This window comes from Lissotriton helveticus, chromosome 3_1 (assembly GCF_964261635.1).
Source record: "Lissotriton helveticus chromosome 3_1, aLisHel1.1, whole genome shotgun sequence".
Classification (NCBI taxonomy): domain Eukaryota; kingdom Metazoa; phylum Chordata; class Amphibia; order Caudata; family Salamandridae; genus Lissotriton; species Lissotriton helveticus.
Window position 1 is genome coordinate 417,862,487 of NC_136061.1, and position 26,111 is coordinate 417,888,597.

The window sequence follows — 26,111 nt, forward strand, 5'->3', positions numbered from 1 at the left end:
TGCCTGGAGGCAGATATATTAGGGCATTGTACTCTAAGCCAACAAAGTTAGATTTGACAGTACCGACTAAGCATGCTGTTCGGATCTGGCACGATGCCACGAGTTCTTTGGGATGGAGGGACAAGTTGACCCTAGCTACCCCACTTTTTGATTCAGAGCGGCTGGGTAAGCTTTGGAAGACGAGAGGGTTTGATAAGTGGGACCTGATAGGAATCTCCACCATTAAAGACATCTGGAGCAAGGGGAGGATTAAGTCATTTGAGGACATGCAGGCTGAATTTGAGCATACAAGATCGGAGTATTTTCGCTATGCGCAAATTCGACATTCACTACAGGTGGCCCTGCCTGTGGACGCTGACCTTCCGGAGGCTTCGCTTTTCAAGGATAGAATATTAGATGGTCACCTCCCCAAAAAAACGATCTCCCTGATCTATAAGAAGCTAATTAATCACAGGGCGGACCTACTTAGCGAGTTGAGGGATAAGTGGGTGCGAGACGGAATAGAACTCGATGATGAGGACTGGCAATCGACTGTGTCCTCTCCTAAAGTGGTTGCTATTCCTGCATGGCTGCGGCTCGTTCAATTAAAAATATTACATAGGGTCTATGTTACGGGGCCCCGCCTTGTACAGATGGGTCTGTCTTATACCGGATTGTGTAGACGGAAGTGTGGTCTCATGGAGACATTCCTCCATGTTATCTGGGAGTGTCGATATATTGCTGAGTACTGGCGTAACATTCACAACACTATTCATGAGGTTTTAGGGGTCTCCTTGCTACCAGAGGCGAGGAGGTGCCTCCTTAACATATGGGAACCTATCGACCCTCACTCCGCACAGACACAGTGGGTCACATTGAGTTTCATGATAGCGAAAAGGAACATTGCTCAGCAGTGGGGGTCCAAACTGCCTCCCACCCTTCAGATCTGGAAGAGTAACTTAGATTGGAGCATGTTCCGGGAAAAGCCTGTTTTTATGGCAAGAGGCTGCCCTCGAAAGTGGGCCTCAATATGGGGACCCTGGAATAAATATAGAGGGGAGATTTGTGTGCCACCCAGAAACGCTGTTTTTGACGTCCCCCATCCCCGTAAGGTTTCTGACGTGTATGTACTCTTGAGTCCTGTACCCCCGTGGGTGATGTGTTATGTGACATTCTTCTTCTGTACTGTTTCTTTTACTGATGCTTTGTTTTAATAAAAAGAATTGTAAAATAAATAAATAAATAAATAAATAATTCATTTTGGGGAAAAAACTGTGGAGCACCTGCTGGTGGAAGCGTGGAATAAGTGCTCACATCCATGGTGTTTGGTAGGTAATTTAGAGTGCAGGATAAGTTAATTTAAGAAAGCAGATGACATTTGCCACCCAAGGAGGGGTGCACAATGGTTGGAGGGGAGAGATTAGAGTCTCCCTCACATCCGTTTTAAACAGGAGAGAAAACAAAGACAAAAGAGAACAATTACAATATGGGCAGCAGCAGTGCAAGATTCACAGGGTGCTACATTTTGCTACTTCAATGCCCTAGAGACACTGCTTTAATATCCTTTCCAGACATCTCATGTAAACAACCTGGGTAAAGATGCAAGCAATCAAATGGCGGGTATAAGAAATTCCCTTGGTACTCACTTTGGTTCTTGAGCCGTCCACTGCAATGGCATCTACGCTCCCGCCGTGGCCACGGCAACAGTGGAGTGCTTTTACCTTGTTTCTCTCCGCGTTCCACTCCCAGAGCAGAATAGTTTGGTCCATGGAGGCTGTGAGCAACACGCACGAGAGGCTGTCTGGAGGAAAGCAAAAGAACATAAGACATGCGCAAATGTCAAAAAACACTAATAATTCTATATTGATTTACTGATCTTTAAATTATGGGGACGGTGGTGTTTCTCATCCCCATTTACCTTTCCTCTTCCCCTCATAAACAGTAGCTATCATTGTGGTTTACCTCGTTTTAAAATAGTAGTATGTTTTGTATTTTTGCAGTTGTTAAACAAATAAAGTGATCATTGCTTATGCTGAATGGTACAAGCAAAACAAAAATGTACATGTGTGTGCATTACCACATATCACATGCATGTGTGATGATGCAGCAGCTTTTTTTATTTTAACTTTGTTGTTCCAAGATGGCAGATGCCAATCATGAGGAGGGAAAAATAGGGCAGCCCGCTAGAAAATTGCAGCTGCTGGGCTCACAAAAAGAAAGAACTGAGATGGGTGAGGGAACAAAGAAGGAGCAGGTGGGGCCGATGCAGCCGAGGGACTAGATGGCGGGGGCAGAGGAGGATCAGAAACAGGAGAAGGGGTTTCAAACCTTTTTTTTTTTAAACTGCTGGAAAAAACAGGTAGGGAAGGAATGGTGTGGCTGTGGGTTGGAAGCAACTTTGAAAGCAGGGGGATTTGAGGAGAAAAGAAGCACACAAGGGAGAGAGCAAAAAAACAGATGCTCTCCAATGGAATGCTAAAAGATAAAGAAAAAACTAGTGTGCTGAGCTCAAGCAGTGGAGGAACACAAGTCCTCTAATCACATAGGGCAAGATGCACAAAGCCCTTCTCAGGTTGCAAACCCTGTGATTTGTAAATGTGCATGGTTTGCAGCCGCAAAAGGCCATTTCTAATGAACAAATCCCATTTTATGTGTTTGAAAAATGTTTCCTGCTCGTATATTATGTTCTCAAGGCCAGACAGAATTTGGAAAGGGCACAATAGGGAGGTATTTGTTATTTAATGCATCAACTGCTTGCAACTGCAATTCCTGTCACAAACACTTGACTACATTGCAGGGGGACTATTATTCATTAGGTAGATCACAGGTTGCAGCCAATTACAGGGACGACAAACTGCGACCTTTCTAATGAATATTAGACCCCTGCAATATGCTTTTTTGTGAATCACCTAATAATATATAGGTCAGTTTGCTAAATTCAATAGCATTTGCTGCCTTTGTTTAAAAAAAAAAGTCACTTTTTTTGCATTTGTTTTCTCTCTTAGTGATCCCACGTCACATCCTGACACTTTCCCAAATATGACTTATCCAGCCAGTAAGGTTCTCCGGGGGAAGGAGTTTTTGGGGGGTAGAGAAAAGAAACACTGGGTGGGGAGCATAGTGGGGAAAATGCGGGAATGGGAATAGCCATTAATAAAGTACACAATTTAGCCTGGAATTTTAATGGATTCCGTGTATGGAATAGAAGGACCAGAATATATTTCAATATCTGAGGGGGTCACCAGCTCAGGTAATTATTCTGCAGGAAGCTCACCTGACGAAAGTTGAGACTTTGGAGATGTTTGGGTCTCAGAAATGGGTCCAGCAGTTTGTATGTACAGATCAAACCTGTCACACAAAAGGAGTGGTTATTCTGATCAAAAAGCAGTTGGTGATTTCACTTAAGGATTGTAAATCGGATAGGAAGAGTAGATGGGTTATGGTAACATTAAGGATAGCTGATCACCGTTACACTTTGGTGCGATATTACAGCCTAAATGTGGATAATGTAGTACCCCTGCAAAATCTGTGCCCAGAACATGAAGGAAATCCTCACTCATTAATAACGTCTGATGATTTGAACACTGTGTCTTATAATTCAATGGGTAGGTCAGGTAACAGTAGGTCTGCATTATGTATGAAATGCAATAATATATAAAGAGTTTCATGTAACAGTTAGGCTTGTGTGACATTTGGAGAGTAAGGGCTGGCAAAGAGCAAGGGTATACATACCATAATAAGAAATATAAGCATTCACCCAGGATTGACTACTTTTTGGTGGAACAGGTTATTCAGAAACATATTCTGGAAGTAAGACATCTAGCAGCCATTTGTTGGACCATGCTGCTGTGATGTTAGATCTGAGGACTGAGTCAGGTCAAACTCTAAACCGTGCTTTATTAGTGGACCAGGAGGTGGTAGATAGATTAAGAGGGAAGGCACCAGAGTTTTTGGAGACCAATACCAGTTCAAGACAACTGCATGAAGTATGGGATGCCTTTAAGGCTTTCAATAGAGGTGCATCGATTAGTATTTCTGCGCAGAAAAATAGAGTTAAAAAAAGGTAGTGGTGGAGTTACAATAGGAGATCGCTCTCCTAGAAAGGAATCTCTGGGAGAACCCGCAGAGGAGCCTAGTGAGGCTTTATTACATGAAATTCAAGATTGGAAGCTCAGGTTAGAGGCTGTTTTTGAATCCAGAGTAAGAGCTAGAAGGGAGATGAGCATTTCAAATGTAGTGAAAATGCAGGAAAATGTCTAGCGTGGAAGACCAAGGCGGACTTGGTGAGGGAGGTCAATTGTAGGGCTACAGGGAAACTTCTAACGAAGAATCTGGAGGTGGAATATGCATTTTGGGATATGTTTGTCTCCCTGTAAACAGAGGACTTGAATCTATCAGAGGAGCAGGTCAAAGAGTGGTTAGAGGGGGGCCCAACAATAAAACTCTCAGAAGAGGAAAAAGTAGCTTGAAAATTAAAGGATTGCCCATGCAGAGGTCCAGCTGACAATAGATAAGGGTAATAGAGGGAAGGCTGCAGGACAGTATGGGCTCCCCATGGAATTTTACAAGGCTTTAGGGAAGATTATCACCCCTTTTCTGACTGAGCTATTTGGGGGAGTCTAGAAGAAGGTGCTCCCCTCCCTAAGACAGGGCAGTGTTACTCTAATCCTAAAGCCAGATAAGGACCCCACTTTGTGCATATCTTATAGACCTATTTCCCCCCCTTTATTGCGATTACAAGCTCTTCACAAACTTAATGGCCAATAGACCGAGTATGGTGATAGGAGGATCATTGTAGTGGTTTATGAAGGGGAGACATAGGCAGGAATTGACACATTAGATGATTGGGACTATAGACCTGGCTGTGGCAAAAAAGGCACCACTTGCAGTTATGTTGGATGCCACCAAAATATTTGACATGGTGAACTGGCAATACCTGAACACCCTTGTAGGTCATTACAATCTGGGGGATAAGTTCCGGGGGCGGGGTCGATATGGGAGATCTAGAAGGCACCCTCAGCAAAGATTGTGTTAAATGGCAATTTAACTGCAAGCTTTAAAATATCAAGAGGGACTAGGCAGGGGTGCCCGTTATCCCCGTTTCTATTGAATCTGTATATTGAGTCCCTAGCCAGTAGGATCAGAAAGGAGAGGGCTGTTAAGCCCTTTACGTGTGGCTCTTGGGCAAAAAAGAACTCTTTGCATGCTGGTGACATGATGATCTATACAGTAGAGTTAGGCTCCACTCTGGAAAGTTTGAAACGTTTGACTTCAGGCTTTAGGAAAATGTCCGGGTATGAGGCAAACCCATCAAAAACAGAAATCATGGTGTGGAATATGGAATAGGAAAATTGTTTTATAAAAAGAGAACTAAATTATCTGGACATTAAAATTAGCTGTAATCTGCATAAAATTGCGGAATTACATTTTTACAGAGTAATGTAAGGGGAATTTGTACAGCGCATGGCTGCCCCAGCGACGGGGCATCCCAGCGCTAAAAGATCCAAAATACAGGTCAAGTGAGTGCTGGATGTTGAGCACAGAGACTGTCAAATTAGTTCAGGAAGATCCAAGTTTTTATAGCCTTTCTATAGGCCAGGAGGTTGGTCAATAATTCTGATGGATACAGGTAATGAGTTCCATCGTGTAGCTGCCAGCACCTTGAAAGAGCGGCCCCCAGCTCGTGCTCTTTTGACTCGGGGAATGCATGCTAAGCACAGATCTGCTGATAGCAACATTTGTCGTGGTAAGTATGACAGAAGTAGGCTGAGAAGGATAGAAGGGGCTTGCTTAGTGAGAATTTTATGTGCTAGGCATAGTGTCTTGAAACGTATTCTCTTTACGAATGGCAGCCAGAGTAATTTGGGTAGATTTTCTGATACAGAGCTAAATTTGGGGAGAGCTAGAAGGCATCGTGGAAACAAATAGGCTTTTAATAAGCTGGTCACATTTACTAAATAATATGATCGGGTAGAGCGAATCTAATTAAGATTTCTTGTTTACCCAAATTTGCTTTTCATTAAATTACAATACCACTACACTTTAGGAAATTATGTCTAGCCAGGCTTCACAGGAGAATAAACTCTCATATGGGCCTCTGAAGGGGCAAAAATTTCGAGGACAAAACTCGAAAAGGAAACGCGTTAAAAGAGGCATCACGTTGCCAGACTTTCAACTTTATGCTTGGCACTATCAGCTTAAACATTTTAGGTCCCTGCTGACAGACTTGACGATGTAGAAGGTAATCATCTGCTTAGGAGAAATGTTGAAGGTGGTAGGGGGAGAAAAAAAGGTTTTGTATAAGTTTGGAGATATGAGATACTTCAAAAGTTGAGGTTGAAGGTTTTGCAGGCAGCGGGGTTTCTATGGGCACAGATCAGGCTAGCAACAAAATTGCTGTATTATAGTAAATTTCCACCGATCTGGGACTCCACGTTCACATTCTGTGAGGCTACACTCCTTCCCTAGGCACCGCACAGCCGATTAGGCGCTGTCGTGGAGGTCCGGATACACCCAGCCGCCATCTTGGGGGAAGTGGAGGGTTGACGCTCCAGTTGCCCAGCCCCTCCCGCCTTTCTCCATCTAGAAATGGCCGTCATTACTCGGCCGCGCAGCGGGCGCGCCGGCGGCCCGCTCGTCCGCGATTAAGACGCGACCGGGTCCGGTCCCCCTGTGCGTTTGATTAGCGATACGACTGGGGTATATAGTAGGGCGGAGTTGCTCGCATTGAGACCCATGCGATGCCATGGTGGTCCTTTGCTCTCATTGAATTCCTGGAGCTCAGATTTTGCCTGCAAAGATTGTGAATTCCATCTTATCAATTATGAGTCAAGGGGGAATCACTCTCACATTCGGTGCTCTGCTTTTTCTAGAGGAGCTGGATCATCTGTGTCCCTTAGAGCGGCATTGATCAACTGTAGATCGCTATCCAGACATGCCATTGACATCTGGCAGTCTCTTCAGGACAACAAATGGGATCTTGTTTTCCTTAAGGAAACTTGGCGGAATGAAACTACTAACCCTGCCATCACATTAGCCATCCCTGATGGCTATAACATCATTTGTGCCAATCGATCTAATGGCAAACAGGGAGGTGGGGTAGCACTCATTCATAAATCTGACTGGCCAGTTATAATCCCCTCGTATGAGCAAATTGACAACAGTGAGGGATTGCTTTTCTGTATTAAGCTATCCGCATCTATTTCTTGCTCAGGACTCTTGATCTATCGCCCCCCTGGTTCCAGCATTACTCATCTGCCAGCCCTGGCGGACTATATTATTCAGGCCAGTACCCGTTATGCTAATTTCACAGCCTTAAGAGATTTCAATCTGCATGTGGACGATGAGACTAGTTCTCACAGTAAATGTTTTCTATCGACGCTCGCAGCATGTAGTTTGAATCAATTGGTGGAGTGGCCCACGCACAAAGCAGGTCACACCCTTGACCTCATTTGTACTAATCTTACCAATATCCAGATCACCAACTCCACGCCGGTGATTTGGTCAGACCATTTTCTTATCTCCTTCACGATTGAGTTACCACATTCAGATAGGCCTACCATAATCCCTAAGACCTCAGGTAGAAACTGGAGTCGCATTACTCTGGAATCGCTCCAAAAAACATTTAAAAAACTCACAGCCCCATCCGGCGCCCCAGATTTGAATTCTCGCATTGCCAACCTAGATAACTGGTTAGGCCAGGCAATGGAATCACTTGCTCCATCGAAGCCCATTAAAACCTATAGGTCACTCATCAACCCCGAAGTATTCTGATGCTCTTCGTCAGGAAAAAGCATCATGTAAAGCTCTCGAACGAATCTGGAGGCAAAAGTACTCCATTGAGAGCAAATCTATTTATAGAGCTGCCTTAAAGGAGTATCGCAGATCAATTGTGGAACACAAAAGGGACTATCTGGCCAATAGAATTAATAAAGCCAATAATGGGGCCAGGAGATCTTTAATATTGTCAGATCTTTTACGGACCCTCAAGCAACGAATAGGAGTCTGCCAGCCACCCAGTCTTTCTGTAATAAACTCTCTGATTATTTCGAGGAAAAAATAGAAACTATATATGCCTCCTTCCCCACTACTAGCAGTCTCAAACAGAGGGAGGAAGTAGATACAGAGTTTGAAGACGCATCAGAAGAAGTCACTCTTGCTGAATTACGGAAATGTAAATCCGGATCACCTAATGATCCTTGGCTGGCTAAGCAATATAAGACACTAGCAACACTTCTTAATCCCCTCCTCAATTCCATCTGGAATGATTCCTTGAAAATGGGAAAGTTTCCTGACAAATGGAAACATGCCTCCCTGATTCCTATTCTAAAGAAACTTAATGCAGACCCGGACAATCCAAGTAATTACAGACCGATTTCCCTTCTACCTGCCCCGGCAAAGGTCCTGGAAAAACGGGCTCATTCCCAACTTGCCAATTACATAGAGGCCAATGGACTCCTGCATGAGACTCAGCACGGTTTCCGGTCTGGTCACAGCACGGAGTCGGCACTGATCGAAATGGCTGACTCTGTGAGATGGACACTGGATCAGGGATCGAGGGCGGTGTTGGTGCTGCTTGATCTTTCAGCAGCATTCAACACCGTCTCTCATAAGATCCTGCTGAAAAGACTGGCTACTCTGGGAATAGGGGGTACTGTGCTGAAGTGGATCGCTTCTTTTTTATCTGAACGCACTCAGCAGGTTTATACTCCCCCTTATACATCCCTTGCCAGACCACTCAAGTGGGGAGTTCCTCAGGGCTCTTCCCTAAGCCCGCTCCTCTTTAATGTCTATTTCACCCCGTTGGCTGAAATGATTGCCCAGGCTGGAGTTAAAACCACTTCCTATGCGGATGATATCCAGCCCCTTTTTACCTTCGAAGAGCCCACTGCCAAGGCATTCGATCTAATGAAAACCTGCCTCAGGAACATATCAAGATAGATGGACTCAAATTCCCTCAAGCTTAATGCGGGGAAAACAGAGGTTCTGTTTTTTAACATACCATCCCCATTGTCATCCAATCTATGGTGGCTGGACGACTTGAGTCAAGCCCCTGTACCAAAAGACTCAGTACGGAACCTCGGGGTTCGCTGGGATAACCAGCTTACCTTCGAAGCCCAGGTGCAAACTGTAGCAGGATCCTGTTTTGCAAAGATCAGAACAATAAAAAGACTCATTACTTATCTGCCCACTGACTGTCGAAAAACAGTGGTTCACGCCCTGATAACCTCCCATCTCGATTACGCCAATGCACTGTATGTAGGCATTTCGGCCGGTCTGTGTAACAGACTTCAGACGGTCCAGAATGCGGCTGCTCGTTTGGTGGAGGGTATTCCTCTCAGACATCATATTACCCCGCATCTCCGTAAATTGCACTGGCTGCCCATAAGTAAAAGATGTCAATTTAAAGCCATGACATTTGCTTACAGGGCTACGCAGGGCATAGGCCCGGCTTGTCTAAAAACCTGCTTACGTCCTTATCACAACGCTAGATCACTGCGCTCAAACTCCCAGCTTCTCCTAGTCACTCCTAGGTTTAAGAGAAATCGAAAGGGAGGGAAAAGTTTAGAAGTTTGAGCCTCTCAGCAATGGAATAAGCTCCCTTTGCCCCTCCGAGCCTGTCAATCTGAATCTCTATTCCGCAAGGCCCTCAAAACCCATCTTTTTGAACTATAATCTGTTTCATATGCCCACTGCTTCTAGATTCATTAGCGCCGGGACGCCCCGTTGGGGCAGCTGCGCGCTTTACAAAATACACAAATAAATAAATAAACTCCCCAGGGACACTTGAGTGTATGAAGGACAGGCTAAATGAGGTGGGAAACCTAGAATGGGGCAGCTACATCGGGGGGGGAGGGGGTTTGCTCATGGGAGGCGCTGCAGTCAATGACCAGGGGTTCCATCTCCATATTTGAATTCAAACAGCTGGATAGCTAGATAGCTGGGATCGGGCTATGGGGGAATAGGAGAGTGGCACAAATGAGCTGGAAGATTGGCTGGTGAATGGGCATCCACGAAATATAGAGGTGTCAGGGCAGTACTGGTTAATTTTGCACATTATTGGCAGACTTCCGCCTGCCTGAGACGCAATTGGGAGAGCACTTTTCGAACTTACAGTTAAATCATCCATGGCAAGTATCTATATAGTACAGCAAGACCTGCCTTTTTAAAAAGAAATCAGTTGCTCTGCCTTCATAGAGCGTTTTGGACTCATAGGAGAATGTCTCAGTTGCAAGGGTCAAAGGTGTGCTGCAGGAAGTACAAACTGATCAGGAATGATCTTCATGTGTTTGCGATATGTCCCAGTATTCACCAGTTCTGGGAAGAAAATGGTACGGTCCTGAATGACATGTTCCACTGCAGCCTAGAGGTAAGCCCCGAGATGATTATGTTTCGATGTGCACCAGTGCAGGCGTATAGCAAGTTACTGTTTTATTTAATTTTAATGGGGAGAAGAGAAATCTGCAAGCAGTGGATATCTACCTCTTGTATCTCTAAGTCTTATTTTATTTTTATTTTGAGAATTTTATATAGCGCTGGCTAGTCCTGGAGGTATCAGAGCGTTTTACATAAGGTTCCACAAGAATTACAAAATGCACAAGTTACTTACCTTCGGTAACGATATATCTGTAGGAAACAGCAAAAAGTATTTGATTCCTTACCTTAGAATAACCCCCAGGCGTCAGACTGGATCCGGAAAATTTTGCGTAGCAGTACCCCGGTGTGTCGTTAGGCGTCGTCTGCGGGATGACGTCGGAGTACTTAGACGCCGCCCTCGCGTGCTGACGACAATTCTTATACACAGCTTTTCCGCGCCAGAAACGCAGAGCCTTAATAAAAACCAACACTGGTGCCATAAAACTAGGGCCCTGAAAGGGGATGACCTTAACCCTAGATATCGGTTCGCAGAACGGGGAGGATGGGTGGGGCGGTAAGGAATCTAATACTAACTACTGTTTCTTACAGATATATCGTTACCGAAGGTAAGTAACTTGTGCATCTGAAAGAAACAGGTTAGTATTAGATTCCTTACCTTAGAATAGAAACCCCAGCAATACCAACCCCGGTGGTGGGTCTGCGAACCAATGATCACAGCAGAAAGTCCTGGAGAACGGAACAGCTGAAAAAGCAATCTCTCCGGACTTGGCTGTCCAGGCACTAGTGTCTTGCGAACGTGTGCAGCGAGGCCCACGTAGCTGCCTGACAGATGTCCTGCAAGGGGACTCCACGACCCAGGGCAGTGGTAGCCGCCGGGGCACGAGTGAAATGGGCACATAGCCCCACAGGAGGTTCCTTTTTAGCCAAAGAATAATAAGCCTTGATGCACAAGACAGCCCATCAGGAAATGGTCCGTTTGTGCACCGCCCGTCCTTTTTTAGCGCCCAGGTAACAACAAAGAGTTGGTCATCCACCCGGAACTGGCGTGTGCGATCCAAATAGTATGAGAGCGCACGTTTTGGGTCCAGACGGTGGAGCCTCTCTTCCACTTTCGAGGGATGCGGAGGCGGAAAGAAGGTGGGTAAGGTGATGGACTGCCCGATGTAGAAGGCTGTGACTACCTTGGGCAGGAAAGAGGGTCGCGTCCGCCACACAACTTTGTCCGGATGGACAGAAAGGAAAGGAGGTTTAGAAGAAAGGGCCTGGAGCTCACTCACTCTCCTGGCAGAGGTGATGGCAACCAGGAATGCAGTCTTAAGGGTAAGAAGACGAAGAGGACAGTTATGAAGTGGCTCGAAGGGAGCGCACATCAGATAAGTCAGAACAAGGTTCAAGTCCCACTGAGGCATCACGAAAGGAACAGGAGGGAACATATGAGTGATGCCCTTCAAGAACCTATTTACAACTGGGGACTTGAACAAAGAGGGCTGATCAGGTAGCCTTAAGAAAGCGGAAATGGCAGAGAGGGGTGCCCTTGATAGTGCCCAGAGCAGAGCCCTGCTGGGCAAGAGAAAGAAGAAAGAGGAGAACCTCAGAAAGTGGGGCAGAGAGTGGATCCGCAGCCTTTGCTGTGCACCATGCCACAAACTTGTTCCACCTGCAGGCGTATACCGATTTTGTGGAGGGACGCCTAACTGCCAGAATAACATCACAGACTTCAGGAGGCAAGTCAAAGGGCCTCAACTGTCGCCGCTCAATCTCCACGCATGGAGGTGGAGGCTGGACAGGTTCGGGTGGAGGACCGTCCCTTGCTGCTGAAACAGAAGGTCCTCCTGAAGAGGCAGACGAATCGGGGGATCGACTGACATGCTGAGTAGCTTGGGATACCAGTATCTTCACGCCCAGTCCGGAACCACAAGGATGACTTGGGCCCGGTCGCGCCTGATCTTCTTCAGCACTATGGGCAGAAATGTTATAGGCGGAAAGGCGTACAACAGACCGCAACTCCACTCGCGACGAAAAGCGTCGCCGAGATAGTGCCGCCTTGGAAATTTCAACACGCAGAACTGAGGACATTGCACGTTCTCTTCTGTGGCGAATAGATCTAACCAAGGCTCTCCCCACTGCTGAAAGAGACCTTGCGCCACGTCAGAGTTCAGACGCCATTCGTGATCCATCATGCACCGACTGCCGAGTTCGTCCACCCTGGCGTTCAGGGAACCTGCCAGGTGTTGAACCACCAGGGTCACGCCCTGATGTTCCAGCCACTGCCAGAGGCGCAGAGCCTCCTGGCATAGGGTCCACGACCCCACCCAGCCCTGTTTGTTGGAGTACCACATGGCGGTGGTGTTGTCCATGACCACCTGCACTACACTCCTCCGGAAAGAGGGGAGGAAGGCCTTCAGTGCAAGCCGGATCACCCGCAGCTCCAGAAGGTTGATATGGAGCCGGGACTCCGCCGGAGACCAGAGGCCTCTGATCTCCGCCTCTCCCATGTGGCCCCCCCAGCCCTGGAGGGACGCGTCCGTCACAACTACGTGCCCCGGTTGGGGTAGGGAGAGGGATCTGCCGCTGACTCAATCGCGGTCCGTGAGCCACCACTGCAACTGTCTTTCAGTGCCCTCCGAGATCAAGAAGTGGTCGGACAAATTGCCATGATGCTGGGCCCACTGAAACTTCAGATCCCACTGCAGAGCCCGCATCTGCCACCAGGCGTGATGCACCAGGATGCAGGAGGCCATCAGCCTCAGAAGCCGCAGTGTCAACCTGATTGAGACTCGGGATAACGGCTGAAAGATCGGAATCAGAGCCTGAATATCCCGAACCCGCTGTTCGGGAGGATAAACCCGAAACTGCGCCGAGTCTAGAACCACTCAGATGAAGAGGAGCTTCTGTGAGGGACACAGGTAAGACTTCGGCACATTGATGGAGAACCCCAACAGGTGCAGGAGGTCGGCCGTAGTCGGGAGGTGGCTAACGACTGTCTGTGGCGAGCCTGCCTTCAACAACCAGTTGTCGAGGTAGGGGATGACTGAAATACCTAACCTGCGCAGATGAGCTGCGACCACCGCCATCACTTTCGTGAACACCCGTGAGGCTCTGGTAAGGCCGAAGGGGAGCACAGTAAACTGAAAGTGCTCGTGGCCTACCGTGAACCACAGGTAGCGCTGGTGGGCCGGCAGGACGGGGATGTGAAAATAAGCGTCCTGCAAGTCCATCGCTACCATCCAGTCTCCCGGGTCCAGGGCAGCTAAGACCTGAGCGAGAGTCAGCATCTTGAACTTGACGTTCCGCAGGTCCAAGATGGGGCGTAGGCCCCCTTTGCCCTTCTTGGGAACCAGAAAGTAGTGGGAGTAACAACCACACCTAACTTCTGGCCCAGAAACGGGCTCGTTGGCCCTCTTGGCAAAGAGGGCCGCAACTTCCTCTCGCAGAAGTTTCAAGTGATCCCCCGACACGCGGTGGTTCTGCGGTGGCATGGCTGGAGGGGTCGCCTCAAAGGGGAGGGAGTAGCCCCTTTGGACGATTTGCAGCACCCACCTGTCCGATGTGCTGGAGCGCCAGTGAAGGAGGTGATGGCGAACCCTGCCCCTCACAGGCGTCAAATGGGCCTGAAAGTTCGGACTAGGAAGGCTTTGAGGCGGATGCTGAGGGGGTGGATGTGGACTGGCCGCGCCGTTGTCCCCTGTTACCGCCGCGACGGTAACCACGTCCGCCGCCGCGCTGAATGGTAGTCTGCGGCCCGTGGCTGGCAGGATGTGTGGGTGCGCCCCTTCCGTGGCCACGAAAGGAGCGCTGGGCAGAAGATTGCTGGCGCGGGGCCGACAGGCCCAAGGACTTGGCCGTAGCCCCGGAGTCCTTAAGCGTTCCAGCGCACTATCTGCCTTGCCACCGAAGAGGTGGCTGCCATCGAACGGCATGTCCATAAGGGTGTTCTGGACATCGGCCGAAAAGTTGGCCTCAGCCAGGCGTGGCGGCGAAACGCCACAGACGTGGAAATCGCTCTTCCTAGCGAGTCCGTGGTATCCAGTCCGCATCGTATGGAATACTGCGCTGCGTCTCTTCCCTCCGCGAGGGCTTAAGCGAGTTTCACCCGGGCCCCCTCCGGGCACTCAGGAAGCACTTCCACGACCGTATCCCACAGAGAGTGGGTGTAACGGCCCAAGAGGCACGCGGTGTTAACCGACCGCAACCCCAAACTAAGGGAGGAGAACATCTTCTTGCCGAATTTTTCATACCTCTTGGATTCCCAATCTGGTGGTGCAGTTGGAAATGCGGATTGGGAAGTAGAGGCCTGGATACCCAGGCTCTCAGGGGTGGGGTGGGTGGACAAGAAACTAGGGTCGGCTGCGGCAGGGCGGTGGCGCCTAGCGACGTTCCTATCTACAGGGGGACCTGTAGCGGGCCTGGACCAAGTGCCCAACAGGACGTCCGTGAGAGCCTCATTAAACGGCAGTAGAGGCTTTGGCGAGCTTACCTGCGGTTTAAGGAGCTCTGTGAGGATGTTAGACCTCACCGTTGCGACAGGGAGCTCAAGAGCCAAGGCCTTGGGTGCCCTCATCAGCACCACACCATAAGCAGCCGTAGGTATAAGGGCTATTAGACACCAGGACACATGACACCCGTTGAACGTCACTTTTTTGAAAGTCATTTTCAAAATGAAAAATTGTTGAGAATGATGGTCATTGATTCTGTTACCATAAATAAGAGAGGGGGGCAATCGTTGGTTAGCCCTGCGGAAACTAGAATCTAGATATATTATTCATTTCGCAACGATGGGTCCGGCTGGTTTGAATTCTAGTGAAGAACTTTCTATTCATCTGCACACAAAGATATAAATGAATTTTGAAACAAGTAATTCTTTTTGAAATATATCAAATTGCAGCAATTCTTTGTGTTAATGCACATTTTTGTCTTTTAATTGTTTTCTAAAAGGATTTTTTTTTTTAACCTTTACAGATGCATGGACTATTATCATCTATAAATGAGCACCTAAGATACAAGAATGTGTGCCCACTTGGGCTGAATTGTGGGCACTTTGGACAATTGACCTTTAAATGCCGCCAATATTATCTGCGCCACTATTAATGCCCACTTGGGCTTTATTGTACTACTTATGTTTAGCAGATTCTAAGAACACTGATTCATGTGTTGCGATAGTAAAGCTTCTCAATCATGCTTTATTGATCCGGTAGAACGCACATAATGGCTTTGCGCTTGACTAACTCGTGAATGCTAATATGAGCTATGGTAGTATCAACATAGCCCTTAAAAGTCATTCGATTAATTATCAAGCAATATTTTGATTATGGAAATATGTTCGTGATAACATGAAATGTAATAACATTGATTCCGTTTACGAATTTATGCACGATTGGGCGCAATGTCTATGTTGATTGAATATACAATCATGTATTACCTTAAGTTTTGCCAGCAACACAGGAATAAATTGCATGTCTTAACATGGCGGCCATGAAATTGGGATGTACCGTTAGAACCTTGGGTGTATAGTCCACTTTTTCTGTCCATGCACTGTATTTTAAATTGCACTTTGACAAATGAGGAATTATGACCGTGAAGAAGGAGTTAATCCGAAACGCGTCATTACTGCCATTAAAACTGAAACTTTGCAAGCACTCTGGGTGTCTGGTATTCTTCGTGCAAGTGGGGAAAGTTACACAATAGGAAGCTAGATGGATGTATGCGATACTGGGCACCCTCACACCAGTCTTGATGATTAAGCCATATGGGTTTACAAGACGCTGTGTTGGGCACAGTAAAGCCCATAAAAGTCGAACCCTCTTCCTTTGCTGAGAAATCATGCTCTCTATGGTGGCATGTCAGATGGGTAAACAGAGAGGAGGGTGGTCAGCGGGAAGTGAGTGTAGCAATAGAGGAAATAAAAAAAAGAATTTGACTGCATGTGCAAAAAGTTAGTGCAGAATTTTGCGACTGCTTCTTACAAATGGAATAACAGTACACCTGTCCCATAGTGTGGCAGGAATACTCCAGACAAGGGTAAAAGACAAGTAACAGGGAGGGACACCATTAAGAGGTTGGGAAATTATTCTGACAAGAAGGCCATCCAAAGAAGACCATGGGGCGGAACCAGAGCCCATTATAGGTCTATATTTTTTATGTATTAAAGACAATGGGTCTTGGACAACAGAAGCTAAAACTTTATGAAACCTAAAACTAATTGAAAGTTACACACATGCTGTTGTAATGAACACAGATTTGTTTCAAACTTCTGTACAACTCGTTAATAACCTCACGCAGACCTTTCCAGCACCTCCTTAAATGGTCAGTCTGACAAGAACCAAATTCCTGTTATTTACCAAGAACAACAAGCCAGTCCAAACCTGGGACATGATCCTTTAAGAACTGAAACCCCAACTTTCACTTGACCCAAATCCCTTGGATTCTCCCTGGACAAGGAACTTACCCTAAACACCACATTGCGAAGAAAAGAAAAAACCAACAAGAAAGGGTGTATGCTTTGCATAGCACAAAGGGCTGGTGTAATAAACATAACAATTGTGTGCATGCAAACTTAGCAGCAAACCTCACCCATAGATCCTTGTATGGTTAAAAAGGGACAATGTCAGACATTAATATAAAGAAAGAAAAGGAGAACTGAACATCAACAGAGCATTAAAAAAAGAGGCTGTGTACTTAGAGTCCTTCTAAAAGAAATGTCCATGGGTATCATTACCTGCAATAGACTACCTCTTCGATGTAATAATACGTCAACGTTTCAGACTCTTTGAATATTTATGCAGGATCATCAGTCGGACAAGGGGAGGGTCAGACTATTTTGAAACGTTTTGAGCCACACTAAACTTGTCCTCAGTGGGCTGGGGGAGGGAGGAGTTATGGACTATAGTAATCCCAGTGCCTCCCACACCTAACACTACAATCCTGTCTAAGGCAGGCACTGTATCCACAACACACCCAGAGGCAGGGCTCTGATAGCACAAAAGCAGGGTCTTACAGCAACCAGACTGTGGATACACAGGAACTGTCTTGGCATCCTCTTCTCTCCCTTTAAAGTGTGCCCCAAATGTTACGGGTGGCTCAATAGACCAGTTCAGGAGGATTTGACAATGTAGTGTCAAAAAGGATGTCTACACCCCCTACCTTGCATATTCTGTGGAGTTCATACAAGTAAATTATGCCCATTCAGGACTATTGTTTTCTCCTGGGTAGTATTTCCACCAGTTCACGGCAGAACACAGGCTGAGCTTGCAGAGATTCATGGTAATTAGCCTAATGACAGTTTAGGCAGCTAAAGGTTACTTTTCCTTAAAATATTTTACAAATCGGACTACCCTATTGAATTGGCTATTTAATAACTTTTAGAAATAGTGGTTTCATTATTTTTCTAGCAAGTCCAATTCCCGAGACACACGATTCACATTTAAATCGGTACTCTGGTTTTCTATATAGGACAGCTAGGACTGCTAAAGTGAAAATACCTTTTAGAGCCTTGTCACCGTAAAGACATGGTAATATTAATTTTCTATATGACTCACTTTAAAATGCTGTGCATTCTACCTTGTGGGCTACAAAGGCTCACGAGGGGTGACATTGATATTTAAAAGGGAGGCTTTTACCTCTCAAAAGGGTTTATTTTAACAGGACTCAGTGCAAACTACAATGGTAGGCCTGAAGGCATGTTTGCACTGCCACTAATGGATGGCACAATAGGCACTGCAGACCACTTGTAGCATTTAACTTCAGGCCCTGGGTACATTTTGTATCATATGCTTGGGACTAAAAGGCATGTTAAATATTCCTATTATGGTATGCTAATTCAACTATGTTTAAAGGGACATCACAAGCAAGGCACTATTGGTTAGCAGGGATAAAGTGCACTGAGTTCTACAGCTAGCATAAATATAGGGTCCTGCAAAAGGCAAACATTCTGGGGTGCCTACGCAGAACAGGCATGTCCTGCAGCATATATCAGAAATAATTACCGAACAGATAGCTTTTTCTTCTTATGGGTATTTCGTTTTGCAAGTCTTACACCCTGTGAGCGAGTACCAAAGTCAGTTCCTCCTCATAGGTGGATTCGAGTAGGTTATCACACCAAAAAACCCTGCAGTGCTGGCCTATCAACAACCATCTCTACTGACTTCCTCGAAGCCTGACAGATATCCAGAACAGGAACACCCCTGGGCAAAGACAAAGAGGTGGTTTAACGTAATGAAATACGCACTGAAGCCTGCCAGAGACAACCCCTTGGCATGGGGATAGAACAAGTTAACGCCTTGGTCATTTCCACAGAAATCATTCTCTTGTGGAGCACCTTCTCTTGGTATCAGAAAAGCTAAGAAACAGCTTACTGTTCAGATAATGGTCCTGTCAATGTGCAGGCTCAGTGCCCAGAGAGGGTCCAAAGTAGTCAGCATCTACTCCTCCTTGGCAGAATGCTGAGGAGAGATAAACACTGGTAATGGACTACCCTGGTGAAACAGAGAGCCTTCGGCAGACTCACTTGACCTTTCCTGAGAACAAGTCCACAGCAGAAGTAGGACTTACACTTCATTTATTTTTCTTTCAAGAAGATTTAATCTTGGAGTAGTCTTGTCTCAAGGACTTACCTGCTGTTGATCTGAAACAGGTACAGTCTTGATGTTAACGAACCTACACTATGAAGAGCTTGGCTTCCCTGTTTTCCAACCAGTTGGAATTTATTATGTCATATATATGGCAAGAACCAGAGTCACGTTCGAAGTCCAAACTCCAAAGACAGACATTGTTGAGATTTGAGATCGACCTCTGCTTGTGATATGAACAGCACAGTTTAAAATCCTGTTCTCTTAGAGGGGAAACACGGCCACTGCCAAAAGTTAGAACTCTGAAGAAAAGTTGATAAACACAAAAGAGGTGGCTCTAGATAGCCAATGAATGGCGCTAAAAGAAGGGATGCCAACGCATACCGTGACGTCCCCTGTGTGTCTTGAGGATATATTGAAAGAATTTCTTAAGTCTGTCACCAGTGGGGATTCAGAAGGTGAGGCATCAGCAGGAATAAGCTTGTTTATTTGAAATTAAAAATCTCAACATTTCTGGATCTCCTTTTTAAAGCACTCAAGTGAATTTTAGCCCAAGAGTTTTGGCCAAAGAGTTGTGGTTAATCTTCACAGCGGTAATGGGATAAAGGATCTGGCAGAGCTCCACCCATGACGAAGTAAGGTGTGGTTTTCGCACCATAACTTGAAGACGCCTGATAAAGACTGGCGTACGCCTGAAGGGAATGGGCTTAATCACAAATATACAAGGATTAACATTTGCATATACTGCACATATTACCAGGGTCAAGGTGAGATCGAGATCTGACCTATGAAATATGACCCACACTGGCTAATGGTTTAGCAGTTACAAATTACAGCAATCACGGACCTCTTTACGTGGTGCACAAGGCCCTTTAATCTAGATGGCCACAACCCAGATGGGTGACGACAGACCAGGGGGTGACGACAGACCAGGAACTGATGTCAGCTCACTGCTAAACTAAAAACCAGTTTAAGCTTCATTACATATGAACTCGATGAGTTGTCTTTCGTTGCGCTGGATGTGCGAGCGTTACATTACTTTAATCATAATAATAATAATCTTTATTTAGATATAAAACATATCTTTAAAAGAATTTACAAATTCACAACCTGACCAAATATTAAGATAAAAACTTCTAGGAAATAACAACACAATATAGATATAAAAACACAATCCATTAGCAAACATTATAAAAACAGGGATTTTGTCTCATAATATATTTTAAAATCACAAAAATTGAAACAGAGCACCAGCTTGCATTGGGTATCACCAGATTATGTCTCACATTACTGAGAATAATGCCAGTTATTGCTCATTTCGGTGAGAGAAAGAGGAAAATTAAGCACTTTAACATGGTCTCCTTAAGTAGGTGTAATATGCTCGCTGAACAAATTTTGTAAATTTTATGTTTAGCACTGTGTTTTCCGGGTTTAAAGCTGCCATGATGGCTTGCCGTTACGTTACAATTCTACCAGAATAAATTGTAAGGGGAAGTTCCCGGAGCTTGGATGATATGTGCAACCAGGGACATTTAAGGAAATGGCATAATCGCTTTATGCCCTTCCAGGATATAGAGGTGGTGCACACATGAGTGTACATTTTGGATTATGAATATTTTAAAAGAGTGATGTATGGATACTTGGAGTGAGACAGGTTGGTTTTTCACGGCCGGTGTCCGACGCAGGAGTAATTGACTTCACTCTTTTTACCACATTTCACCCACAGATTAACCCAAGCGAGTTACTGAGGGTGTCCCACTCTCGGGGAACTACTGGTTCCAGGGATTCCTAATTCCGGGTACAGAGGAAATACAAGACACTGGGATCAGAAAGGTCCTGATGAATGCTGTTATGACCTAAAATTGTGGGCACTTGACACGCAGCAGAAACATGTTAACAATAAGGAGGGGTGAAGGAACACCTATCACTTTCCTGTCACCACCATCCTTCACAAGTCTATGAATACATTTTTTGCAAAACGACACCAGTGTTAACCTTTACTACACTTCTTTCGGTGATCCCAAATTTGTTACTATATATATTTTTTTCATGTTTGTATTGTCTTCCCCTCCCCTTTGCTCAACCCCAGGCGTTGGTCTGCGCTGGGGTGTACTGAAGCAAGCCCAATGATGAAGCATGTCACAATTTTGTGAGTGAGGGCAGTATTTTTTAACAGAGCACGTGCCACCTCTCTAAACCTCACCCGCTACTCCTGTGTGTGTGTGTATTACAGTTGTGATTGAGGAGGCTGGAGTAGTGTGTATTTGCCTCTCCCCCTTCCTTATGTGAAATAAGTACCTTGTAACCAAAACATGAAGTTGAAAAGGCAGTAGTCAGTCTGAGGCAGGAAAATGCTGAAACATTAAAAAAGATTATACAAATACGATCTGCGAGAGAGGAAAGGTTATCCAGTACATGTCAAGACCCATCAAACAGAGAAGGGATGAGGAGATCAAGAGACATGAGTGGAAAGAGAAAGCTGACAATAGGGGATGGAGCAAGAGGACTACAGAGTAGGGAAAGAGATAAAAGAAGAAGAGGAGAACATAAGGACAGAGAGAAGACAAAGCTAAATAATTTAGCAGCAACCTGAACAGTGCAATAACAAATTCAAAACTTGCTTTGATCTCACGTTAGGGTCTTGCCTTGTACAACATTTTCCATGGGTGGGACTTTACTTGCAAAACCTCATTGAAGTGCTATATAACTTGCGAGGCCCTACTCATCACACCCTATTCTCCTATTCAACATTTCCGACAGGAGGTATCATAGAAGTGCACAGCCGTACACAGGCATTCCGGGGCCTCACACTACTTCAGTGAACGGAATACAGGACTAAAGGGTGTATGGGGGAGGAAAAGAGGATTAGGTTCTTCACCACATCCTGCTAAATACTAAGGCAGAGGAAGCAAGAGATGAACTGAAAACAGGCACCTGAGTAGATTCAAAGCAAATCCAGAGAAAGACACCAGTTATCTCCACTCAAAGCATATTTGGGTCCTGGGAATTTTGCATCTGAAAGATCTGAAATAATCATGTTCTAGAATAGTATATTTGTTTGGATTGATTCCTGCAGTGGTCTAATTACTAATCACTTTATAGTTGGACTTGTATGTCGTAAACTCTTTTCAAGTTTAACCACACATGGGTGGGGTCATGGTCGAAATTCTCTTGTTAGTGGATGGTCATCCACTTTAAGAGGTTTTTTTTCTTTATGAACAAGAAGGAAGTTTGTCTTCTCCCCAAAAACCAAGTGAGATAGGGTACACTGCAGCTCAACTGATAGTTTGTGCGACTACATGTCACTTCTTGAAGTAGGTTTGTCTAAGGGATTTGGAATGGGTCTTTAAAGGAGATCTCCAATAAAATGCAATTTAAAAAGACATTTCCTGGAGGAGGAGCTACGCGCGCATCCAAGATGGCCGCGTGAGCCCAGGGCTCCAGAGACCCTCGCCACCTCCCGCAATTATCCTGAATATTATCCTGCCAACATCGGCGGGCTATTGAAGATGCAACCCAGCTGACATACGAGCTGTTTTCAGAAATCGATTTGGACTCCGGGAACCGAACTTATGACACTCTGAACCTTTGAGGCCTGCCCCATGGACACCTCCGGGCCTCGGGTGGTCTGAGTGCCCAGGCTACCATTCAACAACAACGGCGGCGGAGTCTTGGTTGCTGCCCCGAGTTCACTTTAGGTTTCGTTTTTGGATCTTCACCCTCAAGCATCTCTATCCTGCTGCAATAGCCTGTGTTGCGCCCGGACCCTGGATTTACTGTGCGCCCAAGGCGGCGTATCGGTGGTCTACGCCGTGTGCCCGCTGGCTTGCTATCAGTCATTTTGGTGGAAAACGCACAAATAATTTTCACCAGGTCCAGAGCGCTTCTTGGGGGCTTGCCGCCCGCCATGGTGGGCAAACCTGACAGCGATAAACGCAAAACCAAGACCCCTCTCCGAGGTGGTCCCGTTCAAACGAACGTCATGGACCGCTACACCCAGCCTAAGGTGTCACCCGGAGGGGCGAATAGGAATCGGGGCGAATAGGAATCGGGGTGAAGTGACCGAGGACCCCGCCATGTTGGCTGATCTTACATTGCAAGACGTCATGGGCGCCATCACTGGTATGAAGACTTCTATGGACCAACAATATGAGGCCATCGCCCTCAAGCTAGACACAGTGGCCATCGACGTCAATATTATCAGAATGGATTTATCGAAGACCAATGAAAAGGTAAAATCTTTGGACTTAAAGACTTCCAGCCTCACTACGGATGTCGCTGACCTCCAAACGGAGGTGCGTACTCTCCGGACCTCTAATGACCTCTTTAATCGTCGACTGGAGGATTTTGAAAGCCGGGCGCGACGCAATAACGTGCGCATCATTGGTGTTCCAGAAAATTTCACGGGCTCTTCCACGGATCTCCTTGTTGAAGACCTCATCCTCACGCATCTCGCTCCTAAAGGCCTCAGCAAATTCTTTGCCGTTGAACGTGCGCATAGAGTTCCGGGTGGTCAACCTAAAACCGGTGCTCCACCGCACCCAATTATTGCTAGAATCTTCTATTTCAGGGATAGAGACGCTATCCTGCAGGCATCGCGAACGGGTGGCCCGGTGAAGTTTGAGAATACCACTGTGAGCTTCTACCCGGACTTCTCACAATCTGTTCAGAAACAGAGGATGGAGTTCCAAGGAGTGAAGCGGAGACTGAGAGACATGGGACTAAAATATGCGATGCTTTTCCCGACCCGACTACGGATTGAATATGAGGACCGGACATTTTTCTTCGATCGCCCTGACAGAGTGAGTGACTGGCTTGATTCCTTGCCTGAGCGACGAGATCGCACGGAACTGAGGGTAGCCAACCTGAACAGGAATGAGCTGTGCTCCCGAGTTATTGACACTGTTCATGATATGTCACTGTGGTTAGACGTCTCCTGTATTATTGAGACTTCTGTGTATACCCTGAGGTGGCGGGGGGGTGGGACTCTTTCCTCCTCTGGGTTTCTTTTTGTAGATTAGTTTCATGTTAGGGCGACAGGCACATTGCAAGTTGGGGTGGCTTCTGAGTCTAACGCAGGGGTGCAGGGTGGGGGGCGTTTGTTTCCTGGGACTGTGGGGGGATGGGGGGGGGGGGGAGTGTTTGGGGTGTGTTTTGGTTCTTTTTCAAGGCAACGTATTGAATTATTATTTGATTTGGGTGCTGCGCTGCGGGTTGGGAGGGCTCTGCTGCCATTTCGAGTGTGGGGGGTAGGGGGCTGAGACTTCTAAGCTGGAATGTTAATGGATTATGGGACAGGATAAAACGGGGTGTTGTGTTGCAATACTTGAAACGTTTCTCCCCTGATGTAGTGTTGTTACAGAAAACGCATCTGATTGGGAACACTTGTCATGCTATGAATAGGCGGGGATACCATCTTGCTGCCCATGCTGGTTTCACCTTCGGTTCCAGGGGGGGTGAGTATTCTTGTTCGGAACTCCGTTCCCCTTGAGGTCGACAATGTAATGTGTGACGATAGTTACGCAGCCCTCACTGGTAGGTGGGAGGGGAAGACCATCACGTTGCTTTCTGTCTACGTCCCCCCTGGTTTGCAGTCCTCGACCTTTTCTGAATTGGGGAGGGTGGTTCTGGGACTCCCGGACTGTATGCTGCTAGTGGGCGGAGACTTTAATTCTGTTGTTTCTGGTGTGAAGGACCGCCATCCCCCCCGGGATCTCGTGAGGTCCCAATCATGGTTGAGTGGATTCCTGGAAACTCTGGGCTTGATTGACTGTTGGAGGGTGAGGCACCCTGGTCGGACACAGTTTACCTTCCACTCGGGTGCCCATGGCAGCTTGTCTAGGTTGGACTATGTTTTGATGCCGGCAGCACAGGCCTCATTGATAAAAGAGATTAGGCACTTAGCTAGGGGGATTTCGGATCACTCTCCCGTATGGCTTCATATGGACATTAATCCGGGCACTGGGGGTAGAGTGGCTCCGATAAACCCCTGGTATCTTCATAACCCTAAGATCCGTGCTGAACTTGTCAAGTCCCTTGATCACTACTTTCTTGAGAATGAGGGGTCGGTGTCTTTTTCTGTCTCATTATGGGAAGCGTTTAAGACGGTCCTTCGTGGACAGGCCTTATCATTGATCGCTGGTGCTAAAAAGAGCAGGAATGAGGCGGTGGTCCGACTGGAGGCTGATATTACTGAACTGGAAGGAGAGTTGGAGGTCACCCGAGACAAACTTCATGTCCTCGGTCTCAAACAGTCTGATTATAGGGCCTTAGTGACTGATCCCGCTAAACTCATGAGTAGGGAGCGACAGGGGCGGCTGTATGATGTAGGGGACAAGGCTGGGAAATTGATTGCCTGGTTGGACAGGAAAGAGAGAGAGAGTCGAGTGGTTCCGGTGATTGAGAGGCCTGATGGAATGCGTGTGACGGACCCGGTTGAGATAGTCGAGTGCTTCGCTGATCATTTTCGTGAGGTTTATTCACCAGTTTCTGTTAGACCTGAAGACTCCTCTCACCAGTTGTTGAGAGATATTTCACTGCCGTGTCTATCGGACTCAGACAGGGAGCTGCTGGAAGCCCCACTTTCGGTAGATGAGATAGCTACTGCTATAAGTTCTCTTTGTTCGGGAAAGGCTATGGGTCCCAATGGTCTCCCTATTGAGTTGTACAAGTTGCGTCCGGATAGGATTGCACCATATCTCCGCGGTAGGTTCATGGAATCGAGAGATACTGGCTCCCTCCCTTACGATCAGCGTCTTGCATCGATAGTAGTGATTCACAAGGAGGGGAAGCCAAGGGCTTGTTGTACGTCCTACAGACCCATTTCGCTTCTTAATGCAGAGCCAAAAATCCTTGCTAAGGTACTAGCTAACCGTCTCATTAATTTGATTAGTGACTTGATTCATCCGGACCAATCCGGATTCATCCCGCGCCGTAACACAGCACTGAATTTGAGATGCTTACACGGCGCTCTCACGAGAGCCCCATATCTTCTGGAATCGGCCATCTTGGTCTCTCTTGACGCCACGATGGCTTTTGACAACGTGGAGTGGTCATATTTGTGAGCCGCTCTGGCGAATTTCGGCCTTGGTCCTGGCTTTATTAGCTGGGTGAAACTTCTTTATGAGGCTCCGTTGGCACAGGTAGTGGTCAATGGTCGGATATCCAGTCCCTTCGCTCTGGGAAGGGGTA

At 46.6% G+C, this 26,111-nt stretch overlaps 1 protein-coding gene across 2 annotated transcripts in view; it reads right to left on the reverse strand.

Annotated features, from left to right (window-relative positions):
* WDR12 (WD repeat domain 12) overlaps positions 1–26,111 on the reverse strand; it is a 289,880-nt gene that overhangs the window by 123,158 nt on the left and 140,611 nt on the right. For both annotated transcript variants that reach the window (XM_078680243.1, XM_078680244.1), the window contains one exon: positions 1,626–1,780. In XM_078680243.1, coding sequence (XP_078536369.1) covers positions 1,626–1,780 — 155 coding nt within the window. The remainder of the gene's footprint in view (positions 1–1,625; positions 1,781–26,111) is intronic.